The sequence below is a fragment of the Polypterus senegalus genome, chromosome 9, assembly GCF_016835505.1.
Source record: "Polypterus senegalus isolate Bchr_013 chromosome 9, ASM1683550v1, whole genome shotgun sequence".
NCBI lineage: Eukaryota > Metazoa > Chordata > Cladistia > Polypteriformes > Polypteridae > Polypterus > Polypterus senegalus.
Window position 1 is genome coordinate 135,341,953 of NC_053162.1, and position 18,905 is coordinate 135,360,857.

Genomic DNA, 18,905 nt, shown 5'->3' on the forward strand with positions numbered 1-18,905 from the left:
GAAATTGAACAGGTGTTCCTAATAATCCTTTAGGTGAGTGTATGTTTAGTTAGCAAGGCAGCTTGAGACCGAGAAATGGAAAGCACCACTTTACTTAATGCTAACGTATTTTATATAGCACTGTAAACAAGTATTGTCACAAAGCAGCTTTAAAAACTTAACATTAGGTAAAAAAGAACAAAGGCTATATATAGCATATAGTATGCTACAGTCAAAAGCACCATCATGAGCTGTAGCTGGTTAAACAACACACTTTATAACCAGATATAATAGCTTTATAACTAGCTACCTGTGCACTTTTTGTAGTGTTTGTGCAACATGCTTGAGTGGTTTAATTTCCTTGTTTTCATGTAAGTGCACCTGTATTATCTCCCGCTTGTTGTTTTGTTCCCCAGTTTCCCCAAATAAATTCCAGTGTTTCTACCCCATTGTTTACCTTCCTCTGATGGACTGTCTTTGAATCTCTGCCCAGATTATGAGTTTTGTAACAGATTAGGATTTGGATTTGTTAGTTCTGAGTAAACAGCGTGTACGAGGGCTCCCCATTTCTGTCCCGTTATTACAATTACCAGTACATTTTCGGTATTTGTTGATTTTTTGTAAAGTGCAGAAAAATTGGTGTTGTATACTGAGATATAAATTTTAACTAAAGCCTGTCTCCTGCTTAGCAACAATGACTGAAACAGAGGCAGAAATGGGTAGTGCTGTCTGCAATGATTTAGTGCCAAGGAAACAAAATAAGGTACAAATGTTATGTCCATTGTTTGGAAATGGTTTGGCTTCAAGAAGAAGAATACAAAACAAAAGACTGTCATATGCAAACTTTGCAAGAGAGGATTAGGAATGAAGGCAGGAAACACATCAAGTCTACTCATTCATTTGAAAACAAAACACGTTACAAAGTATGAAGAATGTATCATTCTTTACAAGGTCTCTGCTCAAAATGCAACAAAGCACGCTTCTGTAAAACAAATCATCATAGACATTCATAAATTTTGAATCAGCTTCAGAATGTAAGCATCATATATGATCTGTGGACTAGTCGTACCATGCAACTGTACATGAGCCCATTTTATTACGAACTGGAAGATGAACAGCTTCTGTCTTGAGACAAGCTGTGTCAGATGATCATACCAGAGAAATGATTGCACTGGGGCTCAGAGATGCAGTTAAAATGTGGAAATTAGACAATACACAACAAATTTGCATTACCACAGGCAATGCTCCTAATGTGATTAAAGCCTTTGATTTTAACAAATGGAACAGACTACAGTGCTTTGGGTGTGTGTTAGGGTGTGTGTATGTGTGTGCATGCGTGCCTGAATGTGTAAAGTCACTTGAATGCTTGTTTTTGCCATGATTTATTTGTTAAGAAAACATAGCTTAAAAATAAAAACTACCGAAGTAGTTAAAGCACCTACTCCTACACTACCCAAGTATAGTCAGAAAATTGGATTTCTTATGTTAATTTTTATATGCGTTTCTGGTGATAATGTGTATATTTTGTTTATGCCTTTGCTATTATAAAGTAAACCGTATGAAGTTATTACTGTGCAATTTGATCCAAATAATGAGATATAACAACTATATAACTGCATGACTTCTTTTTTAAGCAAAACTGGATAGGAGAAAATACTGATGCATATCATTTAACAACATCTGGTCCAAAAATATTGCAATTTGAATTTTGAGCCATATCGCCCAGTCCTACTTTATTGTATTATAGATTTAATTTTAAATGGATAAATTCTGTATTTTTGCACATCAATGTACACTCAACAACCCATAATGATAAAATGCAAACATGTTTTCAGAAAGGTTTACAAATTTAATAAAAATCAAAAACTGAAATCATTCTTATATTATATAAGTATTCATGCACTTCGATCTGTCACTCCAAACTGTGTTGAGGTGTATCCAAGTTTGCTTTAATAATCCTTGACATATGCAGTAAAACCTCAATTACCCATTCTCGATTATCCTTCAGGACAAGAAAAAAAAAAAAATTGAGCACGTCAACGTCTACCTATTACTACTGCTGCACAATCTTGCTAGTACGTAGTGTTTTTTTCCCAGCACCACGTGTCATGCTGCATATTGAAATCACAGTGTCAGTTACATAACTTCAGCTTTAATAGTGTTTATCTTTCTCTTGTTATAATTAAACTACTATACATTGGAATGGCTGATGAACATATGTATGTCTTGAAATTGTCACAAAAAATTGAAGTTATTAAAAATTTATGAAATGGCAAAAGCGCTTCAAATATTGCTTCAATTTATGGAGCAGGAAGAACAACAGTGAACGATGTAAAACATGATGCAGACAAAACTGGAAAATGTCAAAAATGGAAACCACTGATTAATGTTATTGTTCTTCAGTATGATAATTTTCTTTTTAAATTCTGTTATGTTTTGTTAATATATTGTGACGTGCAGGCAGCTTGTGATTAGCTGTGCGGGAGCAGAAAGGGTGGAATGCTGTGTAAATGATAGGACTGGGTGAATGACTTCTGTTCTGTGAAGGGCAGACACGCCACTTAGGAGATGAGTGACAGGAGAAATTAGGAGAAAAAGGAAGGTGTGGCAAACTGTATTTTGAGTAGGGAGTCAGGAGACAATAAGCGGAGTGTTTGCAGAATTGAAAAATGCAGAACGTGAGTGGCAGGAGACAATTATTGAAATCAAAAGTTTTCTTTTATTGTTTTGGAGATGGGCTCTGTAACCCGGACAACGGAATATAAGAAAAAGCACAGTTTGTTATGGAACAAAGACTGCAAGTAAAACATAGAAAACTCCACTACCTCTAAGTTGTATTTGCTTATTACATGGGTCATTACAATATTATATAAATTAATTAATGTTGATAATGTACAGTGCATCCGCAAAGTATTCACAGCGCATCACTTTTTCCACATTTTATGTTACAGCCTTATTCCAAAATGGATTAAATGGAAAAAAAAACTGAGAAATCACATGTACATAAGTATTCACAGCCTTTGCTCAATACTTTGTCGATGCACCTTTGGCAGCAATTACAGCCTCAAGTCTTTTTGAATATGCCACATGCTTGGCACACCTATCCTTGGCCAGTTTCGCCCATTCCTCTTTGCAGCACCTCTCAAGCTCCATCAGGTTGGATGGAAAGTGTCGGTGCACAGCCATTTTAAGATCTCTCCAGAAATGTTCAATCGGATTCAAGTCTGGGCTCTGGCTGGTCCACTCAATGACATTCACAGAGTTGTCCTGAAGCCGCTCCTTTGATATCTTGTCTGTGTGCTTAGAGTCACTGTCCTGCTGAAAGATAAACCTTCGCCCCAGTCTGAGGTCAAGAGCGCTCTGGAGCAGGTTTTCATCCAGGATGTCTCTGTACTAAGGCTGGGGAATTTGGCCTAAAATCTAAATCTTGATTAAGTGAACATTTTAACTCGATTACGATTTATGAACGTTATTTTACTTATTTTTTTGCCCTCATAGTTAACTGACAAGTTTTGTACAGTAAATATGCTCACATATTACAAGTGAGAGATTTTTGAATGAAGGGTGCATTACTTGATTTTAAAATAATTGAAGGAAACACTACTATCTGTGATTATTTATTGAACATCAATGTTGAACAACTGAAATTAAAGCACACATTGCCTAAAACGAACAGTCACTTTGTTCTTATAAAAAAAGTAAAAATAAATAACTTGCACTTTTGGAAACAAAATAAATTATTTTCAATGTTTTTCTTATTAAAAGTAGAAAATAAGCAGTATCTCTTCTAAATATAATAACTCATATATCCTGTAAATAATATTTTAAACAGTGCATTTCTTGCATCTTCTGTAAACAAATATTTTAGCATCTTCTGTAAACAAATATTTTAATGTGCAATGTATCAATGTAAACAACAGATTGTTGTAATGAAAACAGAACTCTCTAAACACTGTTGCATGAGGTGATCTTAGCGATCTTGTCATGTCACTATATGAACATGAATTTACTCTAAGTTCTTACTAAGAAACATGAGCATGTTAACCTTTTCAGGTTTCAGGCAGGACCTGAGGCATGTAACAATGTTTCCGCCCAAACTGAACGCCCGCTCTGATGGGGAGCTAGTAGCTGTTATGCAGAGATACTTTTTTGCCACCTTACAGTGGGAAAGTGTACATGATGCTTGCTCCACTAGTCCAGTGGATTTGCCTCACTATCCAGCATGGGGGACACCAAATAGCTGCTCATCTCTGCACCATTGTCTGTCATAAGGGCTGAAAGTTTTTCTTCCGCAAGGGCCTATTCAGAAAGCATATATTTCAGACCTTGTGCAATCATATCTGCCGTGTGATCGGCTGGAAAATATGCCGTCTCAAGGCATCTCTGGCGCAGCTTCCATTCGTCGTCAATGTAGTGCAAAGTAAGGCTCAAGAATGGGTCCATCGTCCTACTTGACCAGAGATCAGATATGGCTGCAAAGTGTTGAACATTTTTCAGTTCAGCAGCTACATTTTTACAACATGTCTTGTACATGTCTAGCAGCGCAGTTTTAGAAAAATGTGATCGCGATGGCACAGTGTATCTTCTGTCGAGAGTTTTAACGAGGTGTTTAAACCCGCTTCGCTCCACTGTAGCCAAGGGAGTCATATCCTTTGTGATGTAATAACAAATAGCGTCAGTTATTTCTTTCCATCTTTTTGAACTCTTTTCATACCGTGTGGCATTTGTGAACGTTTGTGTTATCGACATCTGCTTTGCGGATGCACTTGTTGCTGAGCGCTTGTCAGTCTCTTTTTGTTCTTTTTGAGCCATGCACTGTTCATATTCAGTAACGTGATTGTGCTTCAAGTGTTGAAACAAACTGGTGGTGTTACCTTTGGGCGTCGAAACGGTTTTTCTACAGTGTCTACATCTGACTTCATTTTGTTCGATGTCATCCTTACTGAAGCCAAAATTTGTCCAAATGACGGAGACTGCGTTTTTCTTTGGTACAAGCTGCTCTTGTTGCTCAGTTGTGTCAGTGTTTAAGCTCTCCATGCTCGACATGTCGGCGGAATAATGTAACGTAATGGAGCGGGGTCACGTGACTCTACACGCAGTAGTGTTTTTACAGGGAAAGTAATCGAAATAATTGACCTGGAAAAATTTGATCGATTATAGGTTCTGAATGTCGATTTCGATTACTTTTTGATTAATCGCCCAGCCCTACTCTGTACATTGCTGCAGTCATCTTTCCCTTTATCCTGACTAGTCTCCCAGTTCCTGCCGCTGAAAAACATCCCCACAGCATGATGCTGCCACCACCATGCTTCACTGTAGGGATGGTATTGGCCTGGTGATGAGCAGTGCCTGGTTTCCTCCAAATGTGACACCTGGCATTCACACCAAAGAGTTCAATCTTTGTCTCATCAGACCAGAGAATTTTGTTTCTCATGGTCTGAGTGTCCTTCAGGTGCCTTTTGGCAAACTCCAAGCGGGCTGCCATGTGCCTTTTACTAAGGAGTGGCTACTGTCTGGCTACTCTACCATACAGGCCTGATTGGTGGATTGCTGCACAGATGGTTGTCCTTCTGGAAGGTTCTCCTCTCACCACAGTGGACCTCTGACAGAGTGACCATCGGGTTCTTGGTCACCTCCCTGACAATGGCCCTTCTCCCCCGATGGCTCAGTTAAGATGGCCGGCCAGCTCTAGGAAGAGTCCTGGTGGTTTCGAACTTCTTCCACTTATGGATGATGGAGGCCACTGTGCTCATTGGGACCTTCAAAGCAGCATAAATTTTTCTGTAACCTTCCCCAGATTTGTGCCTCGAGACAATCCTGATGAATGAACTGTCAACTGTGGGACCTTATATAGACAGGTGTGTGCCTTTCCAAATCATGTCCAATCAACTGAATTTACCACAGGTGGACTCCAATTAAGCTGCAGAAACATCTCAAGGATGATCAAAGGAAACAGGATGCACCTGAGCTCAGTTTTGAGCTTCATGGCAAAGGCTGTGAATACTTATGTACATGTGTGTCTCAATTTTTTTTATTTTTAATAAATTTACAAAAATCTCAAGTAAACTTTTTTCATGTTGTCATTATGGGGTGTTGTGTGTAGAATTCTGAGGAAAAAAATTAATTTAATCCATTTTGGAATAAGGCTGTAACATAACAACGTGTGGAAAAAGTGGTGCGCTGTGAATACTTTCCGGATGCACTGTATATGTTGTTAATAAAGTTTTTTGTGAATAAAGACAACTCTTCACTAAACTAATCTACTGTATATAATATTTAAAAGTAACTGCTGTATTAGCCATCTTTTCTCTTATCCGTCATGGCCTCGGTCCTGACCCCTGACAGATAATCAGGGTTTTACTGTATCTAGAACTTGGATTCAACCTGCAGCAAACTGAATTCATTAGACATAGTCCAGAAGGGCACACTCTTGTGCATATAATGTCCCACAATTCACAAAGCATGCCAGAACAAAAAACAAGCTATGTAATCTAAGGAAATCAGATTATTCCTATAAGTTAATGCATAATGAACTAGTTGTAGCATATTTGAAAAAATACACATGGTCAGTGTATCTGTGCTTGATAAGTACTCTTAAAGATGCATCAATTTTTTCTAAGTGATACTAATTTCCAATTGGTAAGACATTTTCATTGTATTCAATATCGTGTTTTAAACATGATACCTCACTGCATTTCAGTAAGTAAACATTATATATATAGTGTATTTCCTTGCAAAGAGAAAATGGAAAGTATTTTTTTATTGCTAAAAAAATCTGTATAAGCAAGAATATTTTGCTTTGAAAACTGGCAACGTGAAAGAGAAAAGTGCTCAAATCCTAATAGGAGGATTCAAAGCAAAGCAGTTCAACTGGGTGTGAAAGTCCATTAGCATGCTGAGGGAGGAGGCATTTTGTAGCCTTGTCAGCAGTCTAGCAATGAAAAGGCAAGCCTCCAACAACAGCAAGAGATGAATTCAAAGTGGCTTCAAAAAAACAAGTACCATTAAGCACAGAATTCATCCATCCATTATCCAACCTGCTATATCCTAACTACAGGGTCACAGGGGTCTGCTGGAGCCAGCCCAGCCAACACTGGGCACAAGGCAGGAAACAAACCCGGGCAGGGCGTGCACACACACACACACAGCACACACTAGGGACAATTTAGAATCGTCAATGCACCTAAACTCCATGTCTTTGGACTGTGGGAGGAAACCAGAGCACCCGAAGAAAACCCACGCAGACATGGGGAAAACATTCAAACTCCATGCAGGATGTACCCGGGAAGTGAACCCGGGTCTCCTAACTGCGAGGCAGCAGCGCTACCCACTGTGCCACCATGTCAACCCGCACAGAATTAATTCAGTTTACAATTAAATAAACAATGCATATCAGACCAGTATGATGAAGTGTTTTGCAAAGGTCCCTGACTTGCAAGAGATGTTGCCAGAATCAGCTTTTACAAGCATCAGTTTTTTTTGTTTAATTATACACACATTTCTGTGTATTATTATGAGTCTATCAAGATATCTTGATGGCTTTAATCACTACTTTCTGTATTTTACATGGTTAGTTAATTCTACAATTCTCATAACTGGATTTATTTAGATATATAACTCCCCATTAGATATTTTTATCACTTTGTTTTTTGAAAATCTTTGTTTCTTGCAAACATGATTGTTACTACAGCTTTAACATTTTTCTGAGACAGAGGCAGTCTCTCCTTTCTCCTTCTCTGCCTCAGAGTAAAATAGCCTGCATTTCCAAACTCAGAAACAACTTTTTCTTTCCTCCCTCAAGTGCTAGACTTGTGAATGACAGAATACCCTTCTCTACTGCATATTGCTGTGCATCGACAAACTAATAACTCGCAAAAACATATATATGGTTCAGACAAACAGCCAACTTTGATAATGCATTAATTCAAATGAATATGTTCACACCTTGAATATGTTCCTGTATCATTTCTCTTAATTTTAGGCTGGAAAATAAAATCTTTTTCACATCCAGACTGTGTTGTTTTAACTTAAATCCTTATAAAAAATTTTATGGTCAAAATATTCTAGCATCTCAGAAACAGCCGCACTCCGGTATTTTTCATGCACTACCATCACTATACAGAAAAAGAGACAATAAAAAATATCTAGTGTGCAGCTCTTCTGTAGGCAAAACACACTGTTAATAAGTGAGGCCAAGTTAACAGACCAAAATCTATAAGGACTATACAACAAGAAGTGTATCTACTGTAATAAATGGCCATTGAGCATATTTATGCACTTTTTTTAATTTAAATTATGATGTGTGTATTTCACATATGAAGTTGCACTCAGGACAGATGGCCCATTACTGGATTAAGTGAATTCATAAACTATAGGTGAAAAAAAAAAACCAAAAACATACACTGTAAAATGGCTAGAGATGTATTACTTTTCCTTAAAGAACACTGTAAAACACTTGTAAACTGATGACTCACCGCAATTTGCTTCATCTGAGTAATCTCCACAGTCATCCATGCCATCACATTTCCATTCCATGCTGATGCACAACCCACTTAAGCACTGAAAACTCTGAGAGTCACATGTCCTAAACTCAGGGGTTGTGGCTGTAGAAAAAGTATAGAGTGAAAATTTATAAAACCCAATAGCAATCAGCATTTAAATCTGGAAAAGAAGCCACACATATAAGAAATATAAATATATTTACTATGTCAACTATAAGTGAATGGATGAGCATGCTTCACATTTAACAATACCTTCCTTATTTTCTTTCATCAGCCATCAAGTGGCAGCATAACCAATGTACTGTTATAAATCAATTTTAAAAGGCATTTCCACCTATTCCCAAACAAAGTAGCAACTGTTAGACTTCATATTATTTCATATTAGTACACATTAGAGACCAAATTTCAAATTACTGTTTCTTTCTAAATATATATACAGCATATATAAAATGAAATCTTAATTCACTCACTTATCAACAAAAACACTATTTCCTGTTTATTTAAAAAGATAAACATTTGGCAGTAAGCTTCCACGAACAAAGGACATTTTCATATATCCATATTTAGGGGTAAACCAACACAACAGAAAAAATAAATACTGTAAAAACAGCTTGATGGATTTAATTGAAATTTGGCACCGTTATAGAAAAAAATAAATTAGCTGAAATTTATTGGTCGATATGGATTAATATTATGCTAATATATAAGCTATTGGCTGCTCTAACATTATGCTTTATGCAAGTGAAGAATGCAGCACAGGTGATTGACGGTCCACGCGAATAGCACCAGTGACTATAGAAAGGACGGATGAATAAAGACGGCGCAATGTTCTGCATGGAAATAAAGATACTTGATCACACTGTAAAATGGAAAGGGAATTTTGGAATAGCTCAAGGAAGAAGCAAAGCTGAATGGTAAGCAAGCACCATTTTTTGCAGTAGGCTATTGGCACTCTTAGATGAATATTGACTCAAATCTTGGTTATCAGTTCCGCTCTATCAACCAATTACAAATATGTAATATTCGATCATTTTCCTCAATAAATAAATGACCAAGTATAATATTTTTGTCTCATTTGTTTAACTGGTTTCTCTTTATCTACTTTTAGGACTTGAGTGAAAATCTGATATGTTTTAGGTCATATTTATGCAGAAAAATCTAAAGGGTTCATAAACTTTCAAGCACATCCGTTGGTGTACATGGCCCCAACATAGAGATGTACTTATTCAAAAGAGCATGATAGCCACAGGCTTTTCATAATGTCAATAAAGAAAAAGGGCTGCATTCGTGACTCTTTCCATACTCTGTATGTACAATGAAAAGAACCATTGGACATGCAGATGGTTGTGGCACAGACAATATGATCTGTGTATTTTACAGAGAGAATTAGAGGCACGTAGTCTATGTAATTTACTGTTGCGTGTTTTTTTTAGTTCTACCAGTAAGGGCTTGCTAAGATGCTTTTGTCAGAGATGCACAATATATCGGGAACTGTATTGTTATCGGCCAATGTTCATTAAAAATGACGACAGATGTGTACATTTTAACCAGTACAGCCGATCAATATAATTTGGGCTTGTCAACATTGTCAGTTCATTAAAGAATTAAATGTTGCTGTCATTGTTTGGTGAGGAAAACATTTAAGCTGCAGAAAAGCATGCATGTAAGCACAGCCCCTTAAGCTCACAAAAACACAGTGTTTCCTAGTTTTGCTGAAAGAAGCACTACGCACGTTGTTTAATCATTCGGCAGATATCGTTAGTAAAGCAGCATGTCAGACGTGTGGTCATATTTTTCTGTGAAAAAGGAAGACAACAGAGTTGCTATCTGCTTTACCTGAAAAAATAATAATACAAGGAGGGTGCAGAATTAAATCTTTCAATACCACAAATTTAATCACCCATCTGAAGAACCACCATAACGAATTATACACTGAATTTTTAGCAACTAATGCTATTAAAACGAAAATTAAATCAGACATTACTGGGCTCACTAGAGGTTGCCTCATACAGCAAAACCTTCAAAACGTTAAAAGACATTTCCACAAGACAGCACCAGAGCAAAAGGCATAACTACTAAAATAATGGAAAAGATCACACTCGATGACAAACCTTTTCCCCTCACTGAGGACAAGGAATTTTGTTGGCTACTACATCATTTAGAACCTTGATATAGTCTTCCAAGCCGACGATACTTTGCAGATGTCTCAATGCCTGCATTATATGATGTGATTGCTACACATATCCACCAACTTTTAAGAAACAATGTCACCAGCATTAGCTTTACTACAGATGTGTGGAGCTTAGAAGTCAGCCCCATGAGCATGTTGAGTCTAATGGCACACTGAATTGACGAAAGTTTTGAGGCAAAAAGAGTGGTGTTGGATGCTAATGAGTTCTCCGGTTTTCATTCTGGAATTTTCATTGCACAAGCTTTCCATGTTAACGAAGTGGAACATTTCAAAAAGTAATGTGAACGTTGTGCTTCACAATAAAACTCGCAATATGGCAAAAGCTATGGAATAAAATGGCATTAAAAGTTTAAGCTGCATGGTTCACAGTTTGCAGCTTGCTGTAAATGAAGGCTTATTGAGCCAGAGAAGCATCACCGACTGTTTTGCCATTGGGAGACGAATAGTTACTCATTTTAAGCACTCACAGCTCCTTATTTCGAGGCTGAGAGACATACAAACAGACCTTGGTACCCCCAACAAGAATACTTTAGCAGCACGTGCCGACTCGTTGGAACAGTACGCATTATATGCTGAAAAATCTGGTTGATCAGAAGAGCACTCTTGCTGGCACTTGTGGAAAACATGATAACTTGAATCATTCAAGCATCTTCCGAAAGACATAAGCACGGATTCATCTTCAATTGTGAATGTGATTCCATCTGTTGAAGTGCTTAAACATCTGCTTAGCAAGTGTGGCAGGACAGATTATGGAGTTCAGATGGCAAAAACCACACTTTTGGAGGCTGCCACAAAACACTTCAGTGGTGCATTCTTCAAGTCACTATACTATCTATCTACTATCCTTGATTCATGATACAAAGATCGATTTTGTGACCAAGATACCAAAAAACAAGTGCAAGAAGCAATTGAGAAACAACTGGTCGAGATGGAAGCTGGTGAAGGACATGTTGAGAACAGCTGCAAACCACAAGAGAAAAAGATTTGCTCTCAGAGAGATGTTACTGCTTCATTGTTGGAGATGTATGAAGAAATTCTTGGAAGAAAATTCGTATGCAGCTGCAAAACCACATTCAATTGCCACCAAGTTAAAGAAGCACAAAATTATTAACAATAATGATACAAATTAGGATGACCAGACATCCCAAATTTAAAAAAAAAACAAAAAAAAAAACTTTCGGATTTCTAAAAACACAAGCCATACACTGCAGCTTCCTAATATCCAATCAGTATCGTCATGCATTTGCCAGAAACTCAAAGTCAGCACTGTGAGGCGGCTTGCTGGGACCATGCATAACTTAAGAGTGTGAGGCAAATTGCTCCATAAACATTAGCTGAGAATAAAAGGAACATGTTAGTGGCATCACCATGCCTTTTTCGTCAGGTTTTTACAATTTATGTTTGCCAGACTGCCTACAAAATTGTTATTGGAGCGGCACAGTTTGTGGGTTTTTCTATTTTAGACAGTCAAGTCGCTGTTGAAAAAAATTTTTGGTGGAATTTAATTTAATGGGTGCTTAACAAAGAGGAGGAACAAGTTCACATGAGGGAGACTGCAGTATGATGGAAGTACCTATGAGCCCTTTGAGAGCCCAAGTGGAGTGAAGCAAGGCTATGTCCTTGCTCTGACACTATTCAGCCATTTTGTCACTGTGCTCCAGCATCATGTAAATGTAAACATTTTGTAAACATAGATGCAAGCAAAACATCTTGCCTTAAGAAGGGGCAACACTGCGTCCTAGGTATGACGTTAATCTGCATCCATCCCTGCATATGGGCCCTCCAACCTGCAGGGGAGAACTTGGGGGTTGGTGGCAGAATAGGCACTCCAGCCACCATACAAAAACCTCACACTGTTCCACTACATCTGAACTAGTGTGGTGCTGAGGTATCACCCATTGTATGGCTGTACTCAGGTCCTAATCTGGATCCTGAGTTGGTTTGTCGTGTGGTGTATGCGGCAATGCACTGTATCAGTGCATGCTCCTAACCTCTCTCTCTCTCTCTCCTGCATCACGACTTTGGCTCCATGAGGGAAGGGATCTAACTACACACCAGATGAGATGGCAATAGTCTCCTTCACCTTTACAAGACATGAAAATAACTTAGGTCTCCTTGAAGTACCAGGGTGCTGTACCGTGTCAGCCGTTATGGATGTAATGAGAAGTCAAGCAAAATGACACGTAAGATTACAATATGCAAGCTTTCAAGGCAACTCGGGGATCAAGACATCTAAATCTGGTATATGTGCAGTCAAAAAGGTCTCTGTGAGTTTGATAATGTCACAGCAAGGGCCAGAATAATTGATCAGATACTGTAGATGCTTGCTGACAGCAGACATAGACAAGACTGGTGAATGTGGGGGAGTGAGTAGCCATGATCGGCAGTCAAGAAGCAGCCATCATCATACTGGATAAACCCATAACTTCAGTGAAAAGTATAGGATCTACTGATACCAGTCCTGTTATTTAAATTATTTTTTACTGTTTTTCATAGCTACAGGCCAACTGAATCAAGAGGAGTCTGTCTAGTCCCTGAAGCCAAGTGGCTAATGCTCAAGTAGACACCAATGGAAGTGTCTCACTTATTGACGTCAAGAGACCTACTAGACAAAGAAACTCAGTTAACTTACTACACTACTGTTAATTGCAAGGATCATAACAAGGACTATCTAACAACTGTTCTTAAATCACTTCAATGGCTTCCAATTAAGTTTAAATTCTCCAATTTCACAAAACTTTGTAAATGTATTAGCTCCCCCTTACCATACAGCAATCATTTGTGCCTATATTCTAGTGAGTACATTATAATCTCAAGACACAGGCCTTTTAATAAAGAGAGGATTAAAAAAACACTACTGTAGGAGGAAGAGCCTTTAGTAATGGGCACCAAAAATCTTGGGTCTGATTACCAGTATTACAGAATGCTCTAGTAAGCGCAGCATTTAAACAAAGGCAGAAAAATCATTATTTTATTATAGCATACCCTTGTTAGATGTGAGGTGGAGGTAATTTCATATTACTCTAAACTATTATTTAATTAATTATAATAAAGGGTTCAGTTTGATTTATCATTACTATTTCTCTGTGTCAATTTTGGCATTCGGTCTAACTTGGAGCGAGTGCATTTTAAGGTGCTTTTTATCTCAATGACATTGTCATTGTTTATAAATGAAACTATCCTTTCCCTGAGTGTTATCAGACATAAATATATTACATTAAGCTTCTCAGTTTATGTTACATCACAATGTGTTGCATTTATGGCACATTTTTCATATTACATTTACAAAAACTAGACACCATTCTTTGCTTAAATGTGCATTATGTAAGTAAAATGAATTGAACTGAATGTTAGGAATATCTAAAAATCAAGTCAAATAAAACATTCTTCATTATATAACCATACAGAAGTTAAAAATTAGAAAACACTTTTATTCCTCCACAGAAAATTTTCATTACAATTTTTTTTTAACCAGAGTTTACCTTTAATTTAAACTGTCCAATACAAAAAAAACTTTTTTGTCAAGATACAGAAAAAAGTTGCTATTAGTTCCACCTAATTTTGCACCCCATTAACAATATTAACTGTATTTAATATCAGTTATAATATTCATATGTAAGCTGTGTAAAGTTGAGGAAACCAGGCTTAGAAAATATTTCACTTCCCAATTCAAGATCACTTCAGTGGCTCAAATGACTAGCAAAGAGTTCTACAAGGAAACTTACAACAGCCTGCAAAGTTTGGATCCTCATCTGAGCCATCTTCACAATGTTTAACCCCGTCACATACCATTGACTGGAACAAACACCGTCGTCGATTTTTACACACAAAGTCCATATACCTGGTGCATAAGGGATCTAAGAAGAAATGGTAATGATTAGCGTAATGGCAAAATGTACCCAAATTTATACATAAAAAGAGATATACTGTATTGCAGTATTTGTTGTTACAATGTACTATTGAAGTTTTTTAAATTACTTGTTTATGTATGGTTAAATAGTTCTGCAACAGTGCTAACATTTGCAGTGTGCCATCTGCTGGAATATAGACACAATGCATTTGATGGGTACTATAGTTGAATTCCTTTTCTTATGTAAAATGATATACATTAGCTATTGCAGTGTAGGCTTGTTAGACCTATGTTATAGCTATTGCACACACATTGCTTATAATCTATCTTTGATAGTCATTCATTCTAATTTATATATTAAGCACATGAAAACAATCTATGTGGAAAATGCACATTTAAATACTTTCTCGTTGCCTTACATAGGAATAGTTAACTTTATTTCCAGACTTAGAATATGTGGTGTGCTCCATGTACTATAGCATGTCTTTGATAAATGTTCTTCTGTCTAAAAAAACATGAAATTTATATTCATAGGTTAATTTTAATTTTGCTATAATATCTAACATGTCAGAGCACTTTACTGTTTTAGCGGAGTCTGGTTACAAAAACAAACTCTAAACAATTTTCTCTTTGTAACTGTTACCTTACTTTAGAACTGCTGGAAAGTTGGGATTTGAGAAGGAAGGTGTGGCAGGGAAACAGGTTCATAAATGAACACAACAAATTAATATCATACACAATTTCTACATGTATACATACCACAATTAAGTTCATCTTCACCCCCGTGACAATCTTCAATGCCATTACAGTGTTTGTTGGCTGGAATGCATGCCCCACTGTTACACCAGAAACCATTGCATTGCTTACTATCTGTAAAAGTTTAAGCCATTGTTATTTCAGTACAGTAACATTTAAAAAAATGCAGAGAATGTGTACTTATGAAGGAAAAGTGACTCTAAAGAAAACATGATGTAATGGTCTAAAATACTGTGAAATGATACAACACTCCAAGCAGACTGTAGTTTTGTAGTGGGTGATGTTTTAGCCAAGAATGGCACCCAATAAGCATGATCCTTTTAAATAAGGGTTTTGGAAAATGTCTTGCATTAAAGGATGGCTATTCCAAAAGCCTCTATTAAAGTAGTGAAGCATTGTGCAAACTATGAAATTAGCAAGGATGAGTGACCAAGTACTGAGGGTAATTTATTCTAAAACTGTGAATTATATTCTAATAATAATTTTACAGTAAAGCAATCTAGTCTTAAATGAACATAAATCACAATTTTGCTCAGATTTACCAATTCTAATTGTCTTTGGTATTTTTGTACCCATTATAAGACTTGTATTTTTCTTCTGACACAAAAGCAAACTAACAACATTGTCACTATAAAAGGAACCTTTTGCTTGAGCCTCTCTTGTCAACAAAACTGGCAATGATATTCTCACTATATATCATTCAAGTAGTAGGTCCTCACCACACTGCTTGGCATCTTCATCCGATCCATCTTGACAGTCATCATCTCCATCACAAACCCAGCGACTGGGGATGCAGTGGCCTGTTTGGCACTGAAAGCTTCTTGAAAGACAAGTGTGGTTGCTCACTACAAATATGGGAGAAGAGAATCAGTAAAACACAAAAAACCGACAGTGAAGACAATTAGAGATGAAAAGAAGAAAACAAAAAAGTAATAAAACGTGCACAGCAAGAAAGCTGTTGAAAAGAAAAAAATGAAGAACAAATCAGTAAAAAAGCAGGGCAACAGGATTTTGTAAGACTGGTAGAAGAAATATTAAAATACAGGGTGTTGGAAGGATAAGGCAAATGAAAGAGGAGAAACAAATGACAGAGAGACCGAAGAACAATGTGAGTTCCTTGAAGTGAAAAGAAGAGAATATGATAGAAAACTGGAGAAAGTACGGAGAAAGAAATGGAGAAAGAGAGAGAAAAAAGAACTAAGAAGCTGTAAAACTGAAAAGAAAAACACTACTGAGTAGAAAGCAAGACAAACAGCAGCAAGTTTTTTCATTTTACCTCAATAATGATGAGACATTGCTTAAACTATACTAAACTGTCGCATGCAATCTGCAACATATTCAATTTTTGCAAAGTTGTACCACACCCTGTATAAACTACTCATGTAGGTGTAACATTAATACACGCAACAAGTGAACCATGGTCACATTCCTAGTCAGTTTTTTGAGTACTTCAAATTGAAAACAAAAGTCAGAAATTAAATACTGTAAATCCAAAAATGATTTTTGAACATTACATGAGTCTGCATGGCATACTAAATCAGGATTAAATGTGCCTTCAAAAACAAAAACAAATATGATAACATTTAAACATACAGTAAATGAATCTAGACAATGACACTTCTGAAAACTTTAAACAAGTTTTTAATGATTATGGAAGTACAAAGCAGAAGGACAAAAAAAGATCTTAAATTCAACCTGTGCAGTTGGCTTCATCTGACCAGTCCCTGCAGTCATTGTCTCCATCACAGCGCCAGGTTTTACGGATGCAGATACCACTGTCACACATGAATTCATCTGCAGCACACGTGTGGCTTGCTTTTTAAAAAAAAAAAAAAAGATTTTTAAAGATTCTATTTGTGCATTTGTCTATTTTTTTGTGAATGGCTTAAGTCAATCAGTATATTGAGTTTGGGTTGCTTACCACAGTGTTCTTCATCACTGTTGTCACCACAATCATCTTCATGGTCACACTTAAAAGATAGGGGAATGCAAGATCCAGAGGCCATACAGCGAAACTGTACAGTATCACAACTCGTAGTAGCTGAGATGAAGAAGGAGGGTAAGGGGAGGTAAATTATGATTTAGTCATTAAATATTTACATGAGATAGTAAATACAATCACTAAAATGATAGCCTCTCTGAAATACTCCAAAAAATCTACTGAAGAAAGCATTAGTAAAAAGACCAAAAGTCTAACTTGGATAAATGGAGTTTTACAAGAATTGTGATATTAACCAAGACAAAAAAAAAGAGAAAGAATGCGGATGCTAGGAGATGGTTAAAGCCCTCAATCGTTTTACCTGGTACAATTTTTTGATCACCAGGGTAAACTATTGGAAAGGGGAATGACAATACAATAGAATATAAGAGCTGATTGAAGGGACTGAACCATTAACAACAAAAGGCTAAATGGTTTAAAACCACCCATAAAGAATTTAACCATTTCAACCACCAAACCATAAGATTAATTACTGTAAATTAATTGTTCGCTTGTCTAGTGATGGACTGCTAGCCCTTACAGGAGTTGTTCATAAACTAAGGTTACATTGGTTAGACTCAAAAAACCAGCAACAATGAACACCATGAATGCATTCACTAAATGGGTATGTGAATGACATAGCATGCTTTATATTCTCATTTTCCAAATTATCTTAAATTTAGGTAGGGTAAAATTGGTGCTTTGTTTGTAATTTAAAGCTACAAAATTACATATTGTAATGGTTTAAATTTTGGCTACTTGAAAAAGTTAGCTTTTTTTTTTTTTTTAATTAAGTTTTATTCTGTCAGTGACATTCATGTAGTTCAATGAACTTGCCTCTCCCTCTCCGAGTTGATGGTGTTTATCTCCATTCTTTTAACAAAAACAGCTGGTGCTGCGGTTGAAGCCAGCTCAAAACTATTTGTTGTACCTGCGATCAAAGATACGATGCCTCATGACTGCTATCAGACAATCATGCAGCATTTGTGCTTTGACAACAAAGACACCCATGTAAAACTACAGATGTGCTGCGATCTCGAATATCTGGAAACGTTTTGTTGAGAACTGTGTTTTAAGTTACCACCCAGGGCAACATATTACTGTTGATGAGAAACTGTTTCCAACCAAGGTCCGTTATCTTTTCTTGCAATACATCTCAACCAAGCCTGACAAATAAAGTTTTGGATTGTCGCAGATTTAGAGGGAAAGTACATGTATAATGCCACTGCTTACTTAGAAAAAGATCCCAGTCGTCCCACAGGAGAAAGACTTTCCGAGACTGTGGTCATAAAGCTCATGGAGCCGTTTCTGGACAAAGGCAGAACCGTAACAACAGACAAATTCTTCAAATTGCTTTTGCTGGCTAACAGACTGCTACACCACAACACAACTCTGCTTGGCACCATAAATAACTTCCACCTGCAGTTAAAGTCACTTTAGTATGCAAGTAATTCTCCATGCTAGTGTTTATGTCTGGCAGTGCCATGCTAACGGTGTATGCAACCAAAAAGGAGAAGCCTGTCTACATTCTCAGTGCCATGCACCATAATGTAGAGAACAGCTAAGTTCGACAAAAAAAAACATGTTCAAATGACAACCCATTTTCAAATAGTGACGTTTTCATGCATGGAAGTGTGTGTGCAGGTGCGA

General features: G+C 36.9%; 1 protein-coding gene across 2 annotated transcripts in view; it reads right to left on the bottom strand.

Moving 5' to 3' along the window:
- sorl1 (sortilin-related receptor, L(DLR class) A repeats containing) overlaps positions 1–18,905 on the bottom strand; it is a 263,409-nt gene that overhangs the window by 74,265 nt on the left and 170,239 nt on the right. For both annotated transcript variants that reach the window (XM_039763937.1, XM_039763936.1), the window contains exons 24-29: positions 17,199–17,318; positions 16,973–17,092; positions 15,997–16,122; positions 15,281–15,391; positions 14,397–14,528; positions 8,454–8,582 (exon numbers count right to left, since the gene is read on the bottom strand). In XM_039763937.1, coding sequence (XP_039619871.1) covers positions 8,454–8,582; positions 14,397–14,528; positions 15,281–15,391; positions 15,997–16,122; positions 16,973–17,092; positions 17,199–17,318 — 738 coding nt within the window. The remainder of the gene's footprint in view (positions 1–8,453; positions 8,583–14,396; positions 14,529–15,280; positions 15,392–15,996; positions 16,123–16,972; positions 17,093–17,198; positions 17,319–18,905) is intronic.